Source organism: Polypterus senegalus, chromosome 16, assembly GCF_016835505.1.
Source record: "Polypterus senegalus isolate Bchr_013 chromosome 16, ASM1683550v1, whole genome shotgun sequence".
Taxonomy (NCBI): domain Eukaryota; kingdom Metazoa; phylum Chordata; class Cladistia; order Polypteriformes; family Polypteridae; genus Polypterus; species Polypterus senegalus.
The window spans coordinates 63,061,452-63,081,961 of record NC_053169.1 but is presented as its reverse complement, the minus strand read 5'-3'; the positions used below and the strand labels follow the sequence as shown (position 1 = coordinate 63,081,961).

Sequence of the window (20,510 nt, the reverse complement as noted above, 5' to 3'; positions counted from 1 at the left end):
AATAAGGTTTAGATTTTGTCATGTCAATTTTATTTATAGAGAACATTTAAAACAACATTAGTTAACACTAGAATTACCAGAGCCTATAAAAAAACTCGTAGATCCGTCCCACCTTAAATCGCTTCTTAAAATCGTTCACAGCTCTCCACCAGCGTCTTTTGTCATCTAAATATGCTGATAAAATCAGGCTGCAAGCAGCCAGCTATTCCATCCCCCCACCGACTTAGAACGTGCACAAACTTCTCCCAGCTCATGCCTTGATTGATTTTCTGGGAGTGAAGTGGAGTTTTAGAGTGGAAATAATAGATCCTTATTTGGAACACACGCATTTCATGTGTGTTTCGTTTCTACAGTAATCTGTGTAAACACAATTTTAAAACAGAAACGTTTTTCATATTCTAGTAGTAAATGACAAAATGTCGACAAAAATTATATAATGTATGAAGCCTGAAGTCCAAATAGCAAAAAAACACTTTCACAAAAGGTACAAATCTAACACAACAATTGCGCTTTTATTCAAAAATATAACTGCAGAAACAAAAAGCCGCCTTAACATGCGACATTGACAGGCGTTCGTTATGACTGCCTCCGTGGTGTAATAGAATCAGCTGCTGACTGGGAATCCACTGCACCACTCCGTTTTGAGAAGTAAACTGCTCTTAGTCTTACTATTTTACAATAAAAACATACATTTGATTTCAGTCTGTAACAGCAGGTGTAATTTATGATACTTGTAAAGGTTAGCTTTGTTTTTTTTTTATTCACTTTTCATTCTCTCAGTCGTGTTCAGGATCCTTCCCTAAGCCAAATCTGACACTGCTGTTTTCACATAAAGACGCGCTATAACTCTGCAGTGTATCACGATACATTCCCTTACCAATGCTAACGAAATGAAGTGTCGTAAGGTCGTAAGAAGTCATTAAGATACAAGGGGGCTAAACCATTCAGAGACTTAAAGACAAACAAATAACATTTTAAACCCAGTCCTATAGTGAAAGTGAAGCCAGCGAAGAAAGGCTAAAAATGTGAGTATGTTTTCATGTGCCAGTTAGCAGTCTGAAAATAGTATTCCAGACTAGTTGAAGACAAGCAAGGGATGACTGATTAATTCTAGTGTATAGTGAGTGGCAATTGTCAAGCTGTGAACAGAGAAAATTTTTGAAAATCAATTGCAAAAAGATCAGGCTTGACTTTAATACCCTGAAATGATGGAAACAGGCTTTAAAAATGTAGTTAATTTGTTTGTTGAATTTGTGAGCATTATCAAAGATCAAGATTTTTAGCAAAAGGTTGAAAGTAGTTTGTCAGCGTGCCAATGTTATTGCAGGAGCACAGATAAGATCAGAAGGTCCAAAACACGCAATCTGTTTTTTTGTCATGTAGACTAAGAAAATTTGTGACATCCATATTTTAATGTCTTTCAGACATTCCAATAAGGGTTTAAGAGAAATCATATTGCTTTGCTTCAGTGGAAGATATACAGTATGTGTAGATCATCTGAATGAGGAGCAGAAGAGGAGAAATTGCCCAGGCTGACTAAAAAAACATCTGCCTGTTAAGTATGACCTGAAACATTCCAAAGCAATACCTTGCATGCCCACATACTGCTCAAGACGAGCAATAAGGATGTCATTATCAGCTGTATCAAATGCTGCAGTTAGATATAAAAGCAATAAGACAACAGTATCCCCAATGTCAATTATTAATAACAGATCATTTTGAACCACTGTAATATATACATATATTTGAGATACAAAATATGGGTATAAATCCATTTGTTTCTACCACCATACATTTCTCTATATAACTCATGTATGAGTACAACAGTTTCAATCACTTGTTGGTCATCAAGTAAATTCAAGTGATCATATCTGTCAAACATGACTGTCTGTGACTAAGGATATTAATAGCATACTACTCATATTTCTTTTCCCTTTAAATTTATTCATTTATTAGTGTTTTATTACAATCAAAATAAGCTTCTCATCAGCAAAACTGATCTCACCTTTGTCTGCAGCTTGACTGTAATTAGGTGTTCTCGACCAGAACCATCCTCAGCCTTTAGTCTGACCGTACTGAAATCAGTGGAAATATGTGAAAGCCTGCAAAAAATAATTAGTAGATGTTGTGAATATAAAATAATAAGTACTGATTCAGAAAGTCAGTGTAATACAGTTTTAAAAGATGAATATTAAAGACGAACAAGTTAGGTATGTTTACAATGTGTTTGATTTTAGTATTAGTTAGCAAATCAAAGAGCTTGATTTGTAAATAGCTTATATCAAACAATTATGCCTTTACAGACAACAGATATGAAATCTATCTTCCTTTGATATTTGAGAAATAACATCTTACTTTTCTATTGCCAGGAGACTTTGCTACAGTTTGAGTAAAAACAGTAATAATATCATAACATTACATAGTTAATTTTATCAATATGTTTATTAAAATCTCACTGAGATTGCACAGGTGGTGAACCAGCTAAGGGGGTTGAGGAGGGCTGCAGGGATCTGTGGTATCCAGGGTGAACTTCTCCAGGATGGTGGTAAGGCTGTCCTCCTGGCATTGCAAGCAATCTTTGCTTCGGAGACTGACATCAACTCAACTGACTGGAAAACGTGACTTGTCGTCCCTATCTGGAAAGGGAAGGTTGATCACCTAGATTGCAGCAACTACAGGGGGTAACACTGCTCTCGTTGCCAGGTAAGGTCTTTGCTAGGGTCATCCTCAATAGGGTGCGTGATCACTTGCTCACTTACCAGCGACCGGAACAGTTTGGTTTTACGCCTAAGAAGTCTACCATCGAACCGCATCCTGGCACTGAGGGTTCTCATGGAGCGCAAATGCAAACATCACCAGAGTTTCTTTGCAGCCTTTGTCGATTTTCACAAAGCTTTCAACTCAGTTGATCGAGCTGCCCTGTGGGACATCTTAAGGGTTCACAGGATCCCCTCGAGGTTGCTGGATATTATGGCCAGCCTGTACACTGTTACTGTGAGTGCTGTGCAGAGTGGAGGCAGTACCTCCACGTTTTTCCCAGTTGATTCTTGGGTTCGTCAGGGGTGTGTTCATGCTCCTACTCTGTTCAATGCTTGAATGGGCTGGTTGTTGGGCAAGGTCGTGGGGTCCACCGGCTGTGTGGCATCTGTTGGTGAAGAAAGGTTCTAGAATCTTGACTTGGCAAACGATGTTGTGATCTTCGCAGAGTCAATGGAGGCTCTGATCAGGGCGCTCAAGAGACTGAGCAAGGAGTCTAAGTGTCTGAGCTTGCGAGTGTCCTGGATAAAAACCAAGATCCAGGCCTTTAATGACATCTTAGGCACACCCATCAGCAGTGTGTCTATTTGCAGAGAGAGTGTTGACCTTGTTGAGAGGTTTACTTACCTTGGCAGTGACATTCATGTCTCTGGTGACTCTTCCTGTGAAGTCAGAAGACAGTTTGGGAAAGCATTGTTTTGGGGGGTCATAAGGTCACTGGAAAGGAGTGTGTGGCGCTCCTGATATCTATGCAAAAGGATGACAGTCCAAGTCTTTAGAGTCCTGGTGCTTCCTGTCTTGCTATATGGTTGCGAGACATGGACGATATCCAGTGACCTGGGATGAAGACTGAGCTCCTTTGGTACTGTGTCTCTCTGGAAAATCCTTGGATACCGTTGGTTTGACTTTGTGTTGAATGATCGGTTGCAGATGGAGTCCCGAATGTGGCACATTACGTGCATTGTGAGGGAGCGTCAGTTACGGCACCATGTGGTGCGTTTCCCAGAGGGTGATCCGGCTCATAGGATCCTCATTGTTGGGGAACCGAGTGGCTGGACAAGGCCACGTAACACCTGGCTGCGGCAGATAGATGGTCATTTCCAGAGGGTGGGACTGGATCATGTGTGCGCCTGGGGGGTTGCAAACCAGGATTCCAAGTTGTTTCGTTGTGTAGTGGGTGCGGCAACACACTGTACCAGTGCATGCTCCCCAACTTGACTTGTTTATTAAAAATACAATTACACAAAATAATGATGATTTAACTGACATTTGATTTTCAAGAACAAGGTATGTATTATTATAGAATTATTACAAGAACAAGAAAATATGAACACATAACTCCAGTTCTTAAATCCTTACACTGGCTCCTGGTTAAATTTAGGGCAGATTTCAAAATCTTCCTTTTAACATATAAAGCATTAAATGGCCAAGGTCCGGCTTACTTGTCTGAACTTATCATGACTTACAAATCTGAGCGCACATTAAGATCTCAAGATGCCGGTCTGCTTATGATTCCAAGGATTCATAAAATAACAGTGGGAGGTCGAGCTTTTAGTTACAGGGCCCCTAAACCGTGGAATGGTCTTCCTGCTTCTATAAGAGATGTCCCTTCGGTCCCAGCCTTTAAATCTCAGCTGAAGACTCACTACTTCAGTTTAGCATATTCTGACTAGAGCTGCTGATTAACTGTACATACTGCACCTCTGTTGTTAGTCATTAGCACTAAAACATAAGTAACATGATTGTTATAATTTGTTAATAACCCTCACTTATTCTGTTTCTGTTCTCGGTACTCAAATGTGGCAATTGGTGCCACTGCCCACCTGCCAAGTTGTTTGCCTGCCTATGGTAAAGTCATCCCTGATGGAGGATCACAGGAATCATGGGAAAAAGGGGTCCTTTCATCGGATTGGTTGGCAAAGCAACGTTTCAGCCGTGAAATGGCCAAATGGGGAGGCAGCTTGACGTAAGAAGTCTCCAGGACTCTAAAAATATCCAAATCTTATTATGTGCTATCATCTACTGTTAAATTCTGCTCTGTTCTTCTAAAATTTTTATTATTATGCTTTATTAAGGATTTGTTCTGTTCTGTGTACTGTATTGTATTGACCCCCTTCTTTTGACACCCACTGCACGCCCAACCTACCTGGAAAGGGGTCTCTTTGAACTGCTTTTCCCAAGGTTTCTTCCATTTTTCCCTACAAGGTTTTTTTTTTGGAAGTTTTTCCTTGTCTTCTCAGAGAGTCAAGGCTGGGGGGCTGTCAAGAGGCAGGGCCTGTTAAAACCCATTGCGGCACTTCCTGGGTGATTTTGGGCTATACAAAAATAAACTGTATTGTATTGTATTGTATGTATTGGCCCTTATTTCATGCCATGAAATTTCATTACCATATGCGCATGACATCTAAAATAAAACAAAGAACTATTTTGTTAAATATTTTCTGATATTTTAATTTGCTTGTGTCACTTATATTGCAATGAGGAGTAATTTATCATTAATTACACAGGTGAATTAAATACAGTATCTGATGCAATGTGCATTAACCACAACTGGAAACAATACATGCTGAAAATACATGCAGTACAATACAGTGCAACATTGCTATATTTTAATTACCTATACCAAAATTGTCATGAAAAAGAACTGCACAGTTCTTCATGGTAATGAAAAACATCTCTTAGCATTTGGGGGAAAATAATATTCTTGATATGCTAGGAAATATTGGTCACATCAATTCCAAATATTGCACAAGAGAAATAATATTCTGCACATATAAATAACAAAAAGAGAAAAAAAAACTATATTTGAAATATGCTCAAAATTGTCCAATGTTAAATTAGACTAATTAGCAGCAGCTAGCCAAATAAGGGCTTTACTTAAAAAATCGTGTTTGAATAAACAACAATGAGAAAAAAACTGTGCGACTATCTGATATCATGCATATGGAGAGGAAAAAGTAACAAGCTGATTAAAACAACCTTTTTCGTGGATTTTTTAAAGTTTGTATTTAATGCATTATATGGTACTATACCATAAAAATTAGATTATCTCAGAATACTTTGCTAAAATTTGTAGTTCTAAGTGAATTCAAATAAAATTTGTATTTAACCTAAGTAGGATCTTGATTAAAGAGTAATGTGAGAACACACTGTTTATAATTTATTACAGCCTACTCTTTCACTGTCGTCTGCTGGAGTCTAGGGACATTACAAATGACCTGTGGGTAATATTCGTCTGGATACTTTCAAAAATTGCTCTAATTTGAATGTTCCCTATTGGTATTACTGAAGAAAATCTATTGTCTAATTATTTAAATTAGCATATGAATTTGAGCACTAAACACATTCCTCTATGCTGTATGATAAAGTAAACCTTTATTTTTTAATAATAAAAAAAGTTTATAACTTTCTTTGCTAATACAAATCATTCAATGATAATCTTGATTCAATGTAACAAAATACATTATTTTTTCACATTGTGATAATTAAAAATTATTTTATTATATAACACTATCAAAATGAAGTAGATAATCCACCTTAACAAAAGGACAAGTGTCTTTTTGTCCATCTGGTTGCTATGTGTCCATTATATTTACCCAATATTCTACATCTTGTTAAAATTATATTCATTCTACATATTTCATCAGCTCAATATGAACGTGGCTTTGCAGTACATAACAGAATAAAATCAAAAGCCAGAAACTCACTCAACCTTGGAGGATTTAGTCAAGATCAGCAGAAAATACCCATTACTTGAGTAGTTTGATCCTAAGCCCTGTGTCAAACACTGGCTCACTTGAAACAAGAGGAATGGAAGTCCATATTACACTGGATGGCCCTCTGATACTGAAATTCTGACGGTCAGTGACACAGACCCAGAACATGAGTAAAATGCACTGTTCTTAATGACTATATATAGTTTAAAGGTTCTAATGACATTCAGTTATCCAAATCATCAAGATGGACTCAAAAGTACAAGGGAAGGATTCACTGCACAGAAGGAAAATAATTAGGCACACATGCACGGTGGCTAGAAAGTTAGGAGACTGAAAGATTAATATTTCACATATTTTATTATGTGGCACCTAAATAAATGCTGTTGGCTCCTAATTTTTTTTCTTTTAGGAGCCACCAGCTCCTGGAGGTGAATTTTTGTCTGGAGACCTGTTTAGGATTACGGTCCTATTCTATTACCAAATTTTCGGCCAAACTTTAGCTGTCTGAGTGATGGCCTCACATTTTCCTACAGAATACTCTTGTATAAAGAGGAGTGCATGGTGCACTAAATGATTCTGAGGCTTCCAGGTCCCGTGGCTGAATTACGTTGCCAAAATCACACGTGATGGTTTAAATAAGATTGCTGTGGTTAAATGGTTTTGTTTTGTTGTAACAACCAAAAGAAGTCTATCCAGAGGATGATGTTCTAGAAGACTTGTGGTTTGCTAAGATTCATCTTTGTAAATCTTAGCCATGCTGACATGTTCTTTTTTGCAAATCTAATTGCTAACTTCCCATAAAAGTCATTTTCTGATGTTAAAATTGAACAATTAATGTTGTGTAGATTTTCTAAATGAAATGTTTGTGTTCTTTGTAATTTCCTAACTACATAAGGTCTGACCTACAGATTTATTTAGTGGAATATCTGCTCCTGGGGTTACTGCCACCTGTTTTGCATTTATCCTTCTCACTGCAAAAGAATAAATTTAATATTTTTTGCAAATAGCTTTATGATCTATCTAAGACCAATGCATAGGAATGCTTCTTGGGGGTTATGACCTTATGTCCTTGGCATGGCATCAACACAAATTTTAAAGGTATAGAATGAGCTTCCACGTGTCCTGTTTTTATACAGAAATACCGCCATTCTCTGATTATCTATGGACGTGCATTTGACTAGCAACACCTGGCTCTAATAAACTTTTAAAAAGATACTCATACAGAAAAGTTGTGCCAACATTTACATACATGGTTTCTTTTTTGCTGAATAAATAATGGAAAAGCAAATTCAGTTAGGTTTTGCTTGTTACCTAATATAAGACGTATTTAATTTTTGAAACTGATGAGCACTACATGATTTCTAGTTCTATCACGGTGTCCTCCAAGTGTTATTGTGGCTGCAGGCTTTCATTCTAACCATTTTCTTAATTAGTGATCGGTTTTTGCTGCTAATTAACTTTTCTCTTAATTTTAATTGACATGTTATTTAAGAATCAAACCTCTTAATTATTTTTTTTTCCTTAATTAGCAGCTAAATCAACAGTTTTGGAATGGTCTGCTGTGCCAGAATGAGAGCACCAATAAGCCATGGAATTTAATAACGGGTTAAATTAACAACAAGAATTGTCTTCTATTTAAGAAACTGTTTAGAGTAAAACTGGTTGGAGTTTGAGGCCCTGACTTAGCTAGACATCTGTTGGCTTACTTCACATCATATTTCTGTTTGGGTGCCGCTTAAAGAAAAAATTGCACAATTCAGAGGACTGAATCTTAAAAAGCAAGTCAATTAAAATGAAGGCAAAAGACATTACTTGGGAACAAACTGGTATTAATTAAGAAAAGGGTTACATGGAATGAAAACTTGCAGACAAAATAGCCCTCCAGGACTAAACTGTAAGACACCTGTTCTATCCTGATGTATAATACAACTGAACTGAAAGAGGATGGGTTTACCTTTTTATATAAATGTAAAATACAAATTAAACACTACACTACAATGTTAAAAATACAAGGTTTAAATAAAAAAGCAAAGATTTGTAAAAATTTCATATGAATATTAAGTAATGTAGAACTGAAGAATAGCTAACCACATTAATAGTGAACTACTTTTCTGTTTTGACTGCAGTTATATAATCCATCCATCCATTACCCAACCTGCTATATCCTAACTACAGGGTCACAGGGGTCTGCTGTAGCCAATTCCAGCCAACACAGGGCACAAGGCAGGAAACAAATCCTGGGCAGGGCACACACACACACACCAAGCACACACTAGGGACAATTTAGAAACGCCAATGCACCTAACCTGCATGTCTTTGGACTGTGGGAGGAAACCGGAGTACCTAGAGGAAACCCACCCATAATGCAAATAAAAATAAGTTCATCAACTGTTGATGTGGGGAATCTTACCACAAATTGTGACATTTTTCAACTAAACAGTTTTTATCACCCTATAACCACCACCCTCCAAGTTTGGAAGATTTTGGACTGAAAACAATAAGCCAGCCACTCTAAACTAGTACAGTGGAACCTCGGGTCACAAACATCTCGGACCACGTACATTTCGGGTTACAACCAAAAAGTTCGCCAAAGTTTTGCATCTGTTCACGACCACATAATTGGGTGACGAACAAGCCAGTTTCCCTTCCAGTTCGTACACGCTGATGATTTCCGCACATGTTCAGTCTCTCCCTGTGCATTCCCTGTGAACTCTTTGTGCTCTATTTCGTTTCCCTTCCGGTTCATACGCTCTGGTGATTTACGCACGTGTTCAGTCTCTCCCTGTACAGTACATTGTTCTTGGTCAGACATGCATCGCGCAGAGGGACTTTGTGGTATAGTGGGTCCACAGCTCACGTCAAGAGGCCAGTTTTAAATAAATAATCATCATGCTTGCAGCTTAGTGAGGGGGCGTGGTGGTTAATTGCTACAGCTGCCACGTCCTCTTGATAAATAGAAGTGTGAGGCGGCTAAAGGGAGGAAAAAGAAAAGAAAGAAGGAGGTGGTGGAGTGAGGAAGTAAGCAGGAGGCAGTGTAGAAAGAGCCAGTGCGAGCAAGCGATCACATGCTCGTTGGCAGGCAGCTGCACAGTGAGCCCAAGCAGGGGTATTTTGGCCGACACTCGGTGAGACAGAAGGAAGCGGTCGTTCCAACTGAGCGATCAAGGAGCTAAAGTGACCAGAAGAAGGACGGCTGGCTGCATAAGGCTGAGAAGGCTGTTAAAGAATGCACCGGGCTTGTTTTTAAAGAGACTGCTTTCAGAATTGTTTTAACCTTGTTGTATTTAATGAAGACTTTTTTCTATTGGATTTTAACCTCCACATCACTTCTGTTTTTATGGGATTATTTATTTATTGAAGGATCCTGAAAGCACTGTACTTTTTTAAATAAAAATATATTTGTTTTTGATTGTTGTTTTGTTGATTTTGATAAAAGCACTTGGCACTTTTTGCACAATCAGATTGCTCCTTTGTAGTGCCTCACTGTCATGCTCTTTGGTAACATTACCGACAGTGACGGGTTTAAGGACTCCCGGAAGCGAGATGGGAGCATGCAGCGAACCTGCATCGTCACAGACTTTACCTCAAAACTGTAATCTCCTCTCCACCCTGTTCCTCCTCACTTTTTTCAAATGTTAATTTTTTCCCCTGTGCTTAAAACCCATTTAAAAAAAGTGTTTACAGAAAGCGGTTCGTAAGGCTATACTGTACTGTGAACTCTTGCAATGTTAGTTTTCTCTGTTCCAGGTTTTCTCAGTGTTATTTAATGTTTTTACATTTAGTTTACTATTACACTGTGCATTCTATGGTATACAGTAATTAACTATTTTTGTGCTTAAAAATCTTTAAAAAAATATATTTACATACAGCTCGTACAGTCCGGAACAGATTACCTGTATTTACATACAATCCTATGGGGGAAATTACTTCAGGTCACGAGGTTCCACTGTAATCAAATTGTACTAAGCATTATTTTTGGTAAAAGCACAAATTTTAGTTACGTAACTAACTACAGACATACTACACAAAAATTTCTTTCAAGGAAAATTCAGGTGGAACTAGTACTACTTACTGTAACAAACAGCATTTAAATTATGAGATAACTTTTAAATATATCATATCTTTAATTATACACTGACAGTCTTGCAATGTTGTTTGAAATAATCTTTTCAGAAAGAAAAAAAAAAAAAAAAACACCAACTACATTTACCCTAATGGCATGGCAATCACTTTAAAATCTCCTCAAAAGTATACATTTTAATTGTTAACATTATACCTCCAGTTTATCTCAGTTAAAATAATCAAATTAAATGTACTATGAAAAAGTTCAACAGCACTGTAACAAAAGTATGTCATTTTTTTCTGTTAGCTTTTTTACTGTAGCTTTAGGTGGATCCTGCTTTAAAGCCATGATGATAAAGGTTTAGAAAAAATAAGTTATTTTTATTTAATTAAAAAAAAAAGATAGATGATATCTCTTTAATTGCTCAATTATGCACTTTGGAGTTTAATTTCTTTCCCCTAAACTGACACTGTTTAAAGAGCTACAGTATATCAAGCATCTGTGCCTAAGAAAAAGTATGTATGTTCTCTATGGTATTAAAATTATTACCATCATTAATTAATACATGACAGCAACTATAATTGATTCAGTAGCTGATATCATTTACTGAACGGTTTCATGAGCCGAAAAACATTCAATTGTATATTTGTGTGAAACAGACTTAGTAGTCTGCATAATTTCCCTTGGCATTCTTAAAACTGTTCTTTCAAAATGTGCAGGAAAGTTAAATTAATAATTAACATTTCTTTTGGATCCTACTGGGAACTAATAAGCACCAAAAAGTACTGTTATTACTCACGGACTATTAAATATGTCCAACAACTTTCATAAAGCAAAGCAGTGTACAGTTTTACACAAAAGAATATTAAGACAGCAACTCTGACTCCAGAGAATTTACCAACAGATACTTTACCATTTAAGGGCCTCCTTTATTGGACTTGATAATGTAATGCTAAGCACATACTGAATGCTTTTAAACAGAAATACTTCCAATTCAAGTTTTCTTTTTTTTTAATTTTTTGCTGAGATTGTCTCATCAAAAGAACAGTAATGCATTTAGACTTAGTGAAATATTAAAAATACACTATATCATACCAAAAGTTTTCAGAGTATTGATTTTATATTTGTGTTCGCTGTTTATTCTCTCTTCTATCATATCTTTAATTTATTATCTGGTGTTCTTTAAGGAACATCACATCTCCTGTCATTAAATACTTAACAATGATATTAAGGTCTATTCAAGACATTATATTAGCCTATGAAGGATATGTCTTTAGGGATAACTATTCCAAAAACATTACAGCAAATACAGCTTGAAGAAGGATGATTTGTTTGCATTTGTTTTTATTAGAATATGACATTACACAGTTTCCCATTAGAGTAACTTTTTCCAACTTTACATCTTAGTCTTTTTTGTAGTGTGGTGAGACAACTGCGACTGTAGCTTTTGCAGTATAACTCAAAATTTTCTTTCCTTTTTAATCGCTTCTCCATATTGCCTACAAAACGGATGTTTTGTCAACATGCAGTGGATGCTTTCTGTAAGACAAGTCTGCCATCTTTTATTTATAATTAATGTTCCTTTTGCCTGCATGTAGCACTTCACATTTTTCTACATTAAACTGAATTTTTCCAAGTGTTCATCCATTTTTGAAAATTTTCCATGCCTTTTTGAATTCAGTTCCTTATACACTGGCAACATTTGCTAGCTAAGCAAGATAGTATGTTTTCTGTCTATACCAGAATCTATATTGTTAATTCAAAAAAGTGATAAACTTTCATTTGTCATACAGAGTTAATAAATTTATTTACACTGACTACACAACATTCACAAACTTAAACATACCGGCATTTAAAAATACAAACGGTATGCTATTATGGTGTTTCAGAGGATAACTGTATCAGATAATGGTAAAAAAGTCACAAAGAAAATAACTGTTACACAACATACTATCATCACCTGTCATATAAGGGCAAATTAAAAGTTGTTAGTCAGTAAGTACAACACAATACAGTTGTAATGGGCCAGCATATCGACAGGTGATACTTTTATAAAAACATACTGTACTTGTATCATAATCATGCAACAAGGCGGCGAACAATAACATTATATTTTTTGTTCAAAAATTACAGATAACCAAAAATCATTTTACTTTATATTTGCCTGTTCAACTGAATAGTCCTCCCTGCCACTTTTGAAGCTGTGACAGACAGGTAGAGATGGAAGGTTGTCCATCTTTCTTCGACTCTTTGCAAGAAATTGTATTTATTCGGTGTAGCACTTTTTTACATTTGTCAGCATTGTACAGTTGCAGAATGGACAAAATACTGTAATAAACACAAGACTGACTAGAACTGAAAAATGAGACAAGGTTTTTACATTATAGGACAAAAATTACTGTTACATATCTTCAATTTATAAATATATTATGTACTTAAATAAGGGTTACTGTCACTTTTGATGATCCTCTATACATGTATATAAACCAGGTTGAAGTTACCTCCCGACTGTCCATCAGAACTACTTTGTTTCATTTCAAATACTTACAACTTTAAGCAATTTTACTGTGCTATGTTTTATGCTGGTTTATTCCATGCTGGCTAGTACTTTCAAAATTCAAGGTTGTATTAATGTCACTGTCAGTCAGTCAGCCTACATAACCTTCTAAACCAGACCTATTCTAAACTCACTGTCCCCCAGTCATTAGCTTAAACAGTCTTCAACTGACATGTATACCTTCCCAATAAATGAGTGTTCCTCTTATTTTAATGAAACCCACCCAGTTTGTACAGTCCCCATCTGTTCAAAGGGATACAACAATCCCCAATAGATATGTGCCTCTTTATTTTACATCAAGATCTAACCCATGGGATAAGTCTTGTGATGCACTCAATCTTAACTGTACAGGCACGTGATATAGACACAGACAAGAGCATCTTCTCAGGTCTTCTCCTCAGTTTAGCACCTAACTGTTTAAATTTCTTATGTAGACCTGGCAGCCTATCCTTACCTATGCCATTCATTCTAAAGTGTTTAGTGACAACAGAATCAACTTTAGCCTACTTGTGAACCAGGAAGGTAACACACCAAACAAGACTCCCTATAATGGGATCAAACCTTTGTGTTAATTATCCTCTTATCACAGTTTTCTTGTTTTTGGGTGCTGGTTTAGAGAGGTTCTTAAACTTTGCCTACCATCTGAAAGAGATGTGAGTCAGCACATCCTGAAAACTGTTGACCAAAACATCTTTTAAACAAGAGTCTTCTTCCAATGTAATTGAGGAGTGTATATTTTCTCTCTAAACACCACAAAGGGAAGTCACACTAATTCTAAATCATAAAGTAAGCTAGGACAGAAACATCAACAGTTGCCTTGTTAATTTTTTAATTTATCTACAGCGCGTAATTGAGTTAAAACATTTCTAATATAATAATTAACTTTTTATCAATTTATTAAATTGTTTAAACATTGGTATAGATCAAAAAATGAATTCATAGTTAAATAAAACGGGTCCTGTTATCACACTGTTAAAATACTGATTAAATGTTTACAAAGCATGGAATAAATGCTAAGGAGAAAAATACATACTTATCCCATCCTAGGTCTTCTATGTCCTTAATAAGTTGAGAATAATATTGTGGAGGAGGTGCAATAAGAAAAGCCTGCCGGTTTTTCAAAGCAATTTCCTGAGACAAAAGAATAGATTTACACCATAAAGAAAAGAAAAGACTTGTTTACATAAATATATGGTATATGAATCAATGTAAATTAAGAAGAAATAATAAAGATTAAATTTAGAACAACTGATTTAATTAATAAACAGCTAACATATCCATCCATCCATCCTCTTCCGCTTATCCGAGGTCGCGGGGGCAGCAGCTTAAGCAGAGAGGCCCAGACTTCCCTCTCCCCGGCCACTTCTTCCAGCTCTTCCGGGAGAATCCCAAGGCGTTCCCAGGCCAGCCGGAAACATAGTCCCTCCAGTGTCCTGGGTCTTCCCCGGGCCTCCTCCCGTTGGACGTGCCCGAACACCTCACCAGGGAGGCGCCCAGGAGGCATCCTGATCAGATGCCCGAGCCACCTCATCTGACTCCTCTCGATGCGGAGGAGCAGCGGCTCTACTCTGAGCCCCTCCCGGATGACTGAGCTTCTCACCCTATCTTTAAGGGAAAGCCCAGACACCCTGCGGAGGAAACTCATTTCAGCCGCTTGTATTCGCAATCTCGATCTTTCGTCACTACCCATAGCTCATGACCATAGGTGAGGGTAGGAGCGTAGATCGACTGGTAAATTGAGAGCTTTGCCTTACGGCTCAGCTCCTTTTCACCACGACAGACCGATGCAGAGCCGCATCACTGCGGATGCCGCACCGATCCGCCTGTCGATCTCACGCTCCATTCTTCCCTCACTCGTGAACAAGACCCTGAGATACTTGAACTCCTCCACTTGGGGCAGGATCTCTCCCCAACCCTGAGAGGGCACTCCACCCTTTTCCGCTGAGGACCATGCTCGGATTTGGAGGTGCTGATTCTCACCCCAGCCGCTTCACACTCAGCTGCGAACCGATCCAGAGAGAGCTGAAGATCACGGCCTGATGAAGCAAACAGGACAACATCATCTGCAAAAGCAGTGACCCAATCCTGAGTCCACCAAACCGACCCCTTCAACACCCTGGTTGCGCTTAGAAATTCTGTCCATAAAAGTTATGAACAGAATCGGTGACAAAGGGCAGCCCTGGCGGAGTCCAACTCTCACTGGAAACGGGCTCGACTTACTGCCGCAATGCGGACCAAGCTCTGACACCGGTTGTACAGAGACCTAACAGCTCTTATCAGGGGTCCGTACCCCATACTCCCGAGCACCCCCACAGGATTCCCGAGGGACACGGTCGAATGCCTTTCCAAGTCCACAAAACACATGTAGACCGGTCGGGCAAACTCCCATGCACCCTCCAGGACTCTGCTAAGGGTGAAGAGCTGGTCCACTGTTCCGACCAGGACTAAAACCACACTGTTCCTCCTGAATCCGAGGTTGACTATCCGACGGACCCTCCTCTCCAGAACCCCAATAGACTTTTCCAGGGAGGCTGAGGAGTGTGATCCCTCTATAGTTGGAACACACCCTCCGTCCCCTTTTAAAGAGGGGACCACCACCCCGGTCTGCCAATCCAGAGGCACTGTCCCGATGTCCATGCGATGTTGCAGAGACGGTCAACCAAGACAGTCCTACAACATCCAGAGCCTTAAGGAACTCCGGGCGATCTCATCCACCCCGGGCCCTGCCACCAAGGAGTTTTTGACCACCTCGGTGACTTCAGTCCCAGAGATGGGAGAGCCCACCTCAGAGTCCCCAGGCTCTGCTTCCTCATTGGAAGGCATGTTAGTGGGATTGAGGAGGTCTTCAAGTACTCCTCCCACCACCCACAACGCCCCGAAGTCGAGGTCAGCAGCGCACCATCCCCACCATATACGGTGTTGACACTGCACTGCTTCCCTCCTGAGACGCCGGACGGTGGACCAGAATCTCCTCGGCCGTCCAAAGTCGCTCTCCATGGCTCTCCAAACTCCTCCCATGCCCGAAGTTTTGCCTCAGCAACAACGAAGCCGCTCCGCTTGGCCTGCCGGTACCTATCAGCTGCCTCCAGAGACCCACAGGACAAAAAGTCCTATAGGACTCCTTCTTCAGCTTGACGGCATCCCTCACCGCCGTGTCCACCAACGGGTTCGGGATTGCCGCCACGACAGGCACCGACCACCTTGCGCCACAGCTCCGTCAGCCGCCTCAACAATAGAGGCACGGAACATGGCCCATTCGACTCAATGTCCCCACCTCCCTCGGGACGGGTTGAAGTTCTGCCGGAGGTGGGAGTTGAAGCTACTTCTGACAGGGGACTCTGCCAGCCGCTCCCAGCAGACCCTCACAACACGCTTGGGCCTACCAGGTCTGACCGCATCTTCCCCACCATCGGCCAACTCACCACCAGGTGGTGATCAGTTGACAGCTCCCCTCTCTTCACCCGAAAGTGTCCAAGACATATGGCCGCAAGTCCGGCTAATACCACCACAAAGTCAATCATCGACCTGAGGCCTAGGGTGTCCTGGTGCCAAGTGCACATATGAACACCCTTATGCTTGAACATGGTGTTCGTTATGGACAATCCGTGACGAGCACAGAAGTCCAATAACAAAACACCGCTCGGGTTCAGATCGGGGCCATTCCTCCCAATCACGCCTTCCAGGTCTCACTGTCATTGCCACGGAGCATTGAAGTCTCCCAGCAAAACGAGGGAATCCCCAGAAGGTATGCCCTCTAGCAACCCCTCCAGACACTCCAAAAAGGGTGGATACTCCAAACTGCTGTTGGCGATACGCACAAACAACAGTCAGGACCCTTCCCCACCCGGCGGAGGGAGGCCACCCTCTCGCCCACCGGGTAAACCCCAATGCACAGGCTCCAGTCGGGGCAATAAGTATGCCCACACCTGCTCGGCCTCTCACGGGGCAACTCCAGAGTGGTAGAGAGTCCAGCCCCTCTCAAGGAGATTGGTTCCAGAGTCCAAGCTGTGCGTCGAGGTGAGTCCGACTATAACTAGTGGGAACCTCTCGACCTCACGCACTAGCTCAGGCTCCTTCCCTTCAGAGAGGTGACATTCCAGGTCCCAAGAGCCAGTTTCTGTAGCCGAGGATCAGACCGCCAAGGTCCCCGCCTTCGGCTACCACCCAACTCACACTGCACCCAACCTCCTTGGCCCCTCCCATAGGTGGTGAGCCCATGGGGAGAGCTAACATATACAATTCAAAATTAAACTAGAAACGTACAAGAAGTTTTCAACTAGGACCAAACAACATACAATACTAATTATAATTATGATAACAAATTATTAATTATAAATATAATTTACAAGATTTGTAACAGCAGAGAAAGAAATAAAACAAAAACACAACACACACAATTGTTTATATACATTTTCTCTCCATGTGGTGGATAAAATTAAAGTAAGCTTGCTTTCAGGTGAAAAACCTCTCAAATTAACACTCCAAACAAGCATATTTAAGCAATTAATGATGTCCAAAATGAACGAGAAAATGAGTCATCTGAACAGCAAAGACAAGATTAAAAGGAAAACATGCAGCAGAATGTAAAAGGAAAACAAATGTAACTGATGAAGAAGCACGCATCAAATATGACAGTAAAACAACATCACATAAATGACATGTAAATGATGACTGAACCTTAATAACCAAAATTAATTTGACACAATTTCTGAAATAGCTTTTCTTTGCATACAGGTTCCTGTGAATTCTGCATTTTATATGACTATTAATAATACTTAACGACAAACACAAGAAAATGTACATGGGCATTTTTTAACAAGCTCCCATGTTTGGTCATGGGCAGCTATTATGTGCAGTTTTTTCATGTTCATTTCAGGACATCTGACACGAAAAGTAAGATTATAAATGAACTTTAGCAAAGAAGGTTAGTTAAAAATTGCAAAAAGGCTTTATTCAAAAACAATGTCCATCCCAGGGGGTTTTCAAACTGTGAGCAGCCAAGCTGCACTTTGACAGTCCAAACAAATACAATTTTAAAAAAAGAAGCCTAATTTTAAAGATCTATTAAATGATTACATAGTTGTTAAAGTTTAACTCAAAATGTTCTTCAACTTTTTGCTTTAAAATAGCACATTACTCCCGCTGTAAGATTTCAATCACGTCTTGACCACCCCACCTCATTCTCTCCTTGCTGCCTGCTCCAATTCAAAGTTTATCTCCGCTTACCTTAGGTCCAACATAACCCCAGTGCCTCAATTCATGTTGCGGAAAATGCTACAATAAAATTTAAAAAGTCTTGAGTCATCATTATATGTGAACTACCAACATGACAGTCCTTTTTTGCACTTACAGATGAAGCCCCCATGTGCCTTTTTCAAAATATCATGGCAATGTAAGAAATCTAACAGAAAGCTTCCTTTAATCAACTAGGTTCATTTAAATATAATGACTACGAATCACTTCAAGCACGCTGGTCAACCTACAGGTAATGGGTGTAGTCCAAAACCCACCTCTGTTTTAAGTATCATTTACAATTGTTAAAATTGTCAGAAAAATGTAGAAGAATATCTAATATTTCATTGTAGGGTTTACTTTAATTAATCAACAGTGGAAACCTTTTGTTTGCAACAGAGTTGTCAATGTTCCGTTAATTTTATCCCACCTTAAAAATAAATTCAGAATTTGGGAGAATGTAGAAAACAGGTGGTGTAGCCATGAAGTAGCCCTCACTCATCCTTCACTTTTTATTTTGACATTTTCCTCACCTGAGGTATTATGAAACTATGAATAATTCCTTTAACCTGAATTTATAAGTAAAAGTATACATTTTGTAAAATTAAAGTATAGAAATTATAGGGCTATTTTTTATTTCATATCACTACTGTTATTAAGTAAAAATAATTCTTATAAAAAAAAAAAACACAATTCATACATACAGTGGAACCTCGGTGTGCTCGAAATCCAAAGCACTCGTATTTCAAAGCGAATTTCCCCATAAGAGATAATTGAAACTCAGATGATTCGTTCCACAACCCAAAACTATTCATATAAAAATGATTAATACAAAATATAAAGTAAAATACATAATACAAATTAACCTGCACTTTACCTTTAAAAAGAATCATGGCTGTTGTGAGTTTCTAAACTCATGTGGGATTCCACCCAACAGGACGACACACGGAAGAGCGTCCCAAAGCAATCGCAGTCTCCCAGCGCTGTAGCAGTTCGCCGTATAAGCGCATCCAAAAAGATCACAGACATACTATAAGCGCCTGTCGTCAATGGATCATACAAGGAACATTATAAAGATCCCGCTACAATAAATAACAGCGCTGTTGCTGTTTCAAGCTGAATAAAGCTGGTGTTAAAGTACTGAGACTCAGCTTCGTGTTTTGGGGAGCAAGATGGGGACTCGCACTTCACAGCGCACACACACACACAGTCACTATGCTGTAGTAAACAGTATACGCTCGTACGGATGTTGACTATATGAGTGAGGCACACAGACGGAGAATAGGAGACGATTGCCAGAGAGAGAGAGAGAGAGAGACGGGCGAGCGAGATAAGGAGAGAGAAAGAGAGAGAGAGAGACGACGAGCGAGTGAGATAAGGAGAGAAAGAGAGAGAGAGAGAGAGACGTATTGGGAGCGAGATAAGGAGAGAGAGACAGAGAACCATCAGCTCAGTTGTGATCACATGACACTCAGCAGACAAAGTGTATCCATACTACTCGTACTGCAAGACATCGCCGCTTATCAAGTCAAAATTTATTAAAAATTTTTGCTCGTCTTGCAAAACACTCGTAAACCAAGTTACTCATAAACCGAGGTTCCACTGTGTATGTATGTATGTATGTATGTATGTATGTATGTACTAGCAAAATACCCGCGCTTTGCAGCGGCGAAGTACTGCCTTAAAATTTTTATTAAGAAGAAAATTAAACCTTTTTAAACTAAAGGAAAATATACCAATAATTATTTATTAAGGATCTCTTTGTATACCACATTGTGAGTTCGGCCCTCCAGTTGTAATATGACAAAGCAGTAGCTGTGCGCTGACCTTACTCTTGAGCATGCAATGTACAGTTGGCCATGTGAACAGTAATCTTGTTTCAAATCTCACAGCTTGGATTGCTGCTGTCATAATCGGTTTGAGTTTCATGGTTTGTTTCAATTACAACAGTATTTGTAGGACTTGTGTTGAAGTGACATTCGGCATCTGTCAAATAAGTACGTACATTGGTTTCGGTTAGCGCAGGGAAGCCGCAGACCAAATTTCGTGAAGATGGGGTCATGAATAAGAAAGTTCAGCATGGCGGACATTGTTGACCATTATGACCGTTACGCGTAGAATTTTGAAATGAAACCTGCTTAACTTTCGTAAGTAAGTTATAAGGAATGAGCCTGCCAAATTTCAG

At 39.2% G+C, this 20,510-nt stretch overlaps 1 protein-coding gene across 3 annotated transcripts in view; it reads right to left on the bottom strand.

Annotated features, from left to right (window-relative positions):
- fancl (FA complementation group L) overlaps positions 1-20,510 on the bottom strand; it is a 132,225-nt gene that overhangs the window by 71,317 nt on the left and 40,398 nt on the right. For all 3 annotated transcript variants that reach the window (XM_039738967.1, XM_039738969.1, XM_039738966.1), the window contains exons 6-7: positions 14,127-14,224; positions 2,006-2,102 (exon numbers count right to left, since the gene is read on the bottom strand). In XM_039738967.1, the coding sequence (XP_039594901.1) occupies positions 2,006-2,102; positions 14,127-14,224 (195 nt within the window). The remainder of the gene's footprint in view (positions 1-2,005; positions 2,103-14,126; positions 14,225-20,510) is intronic.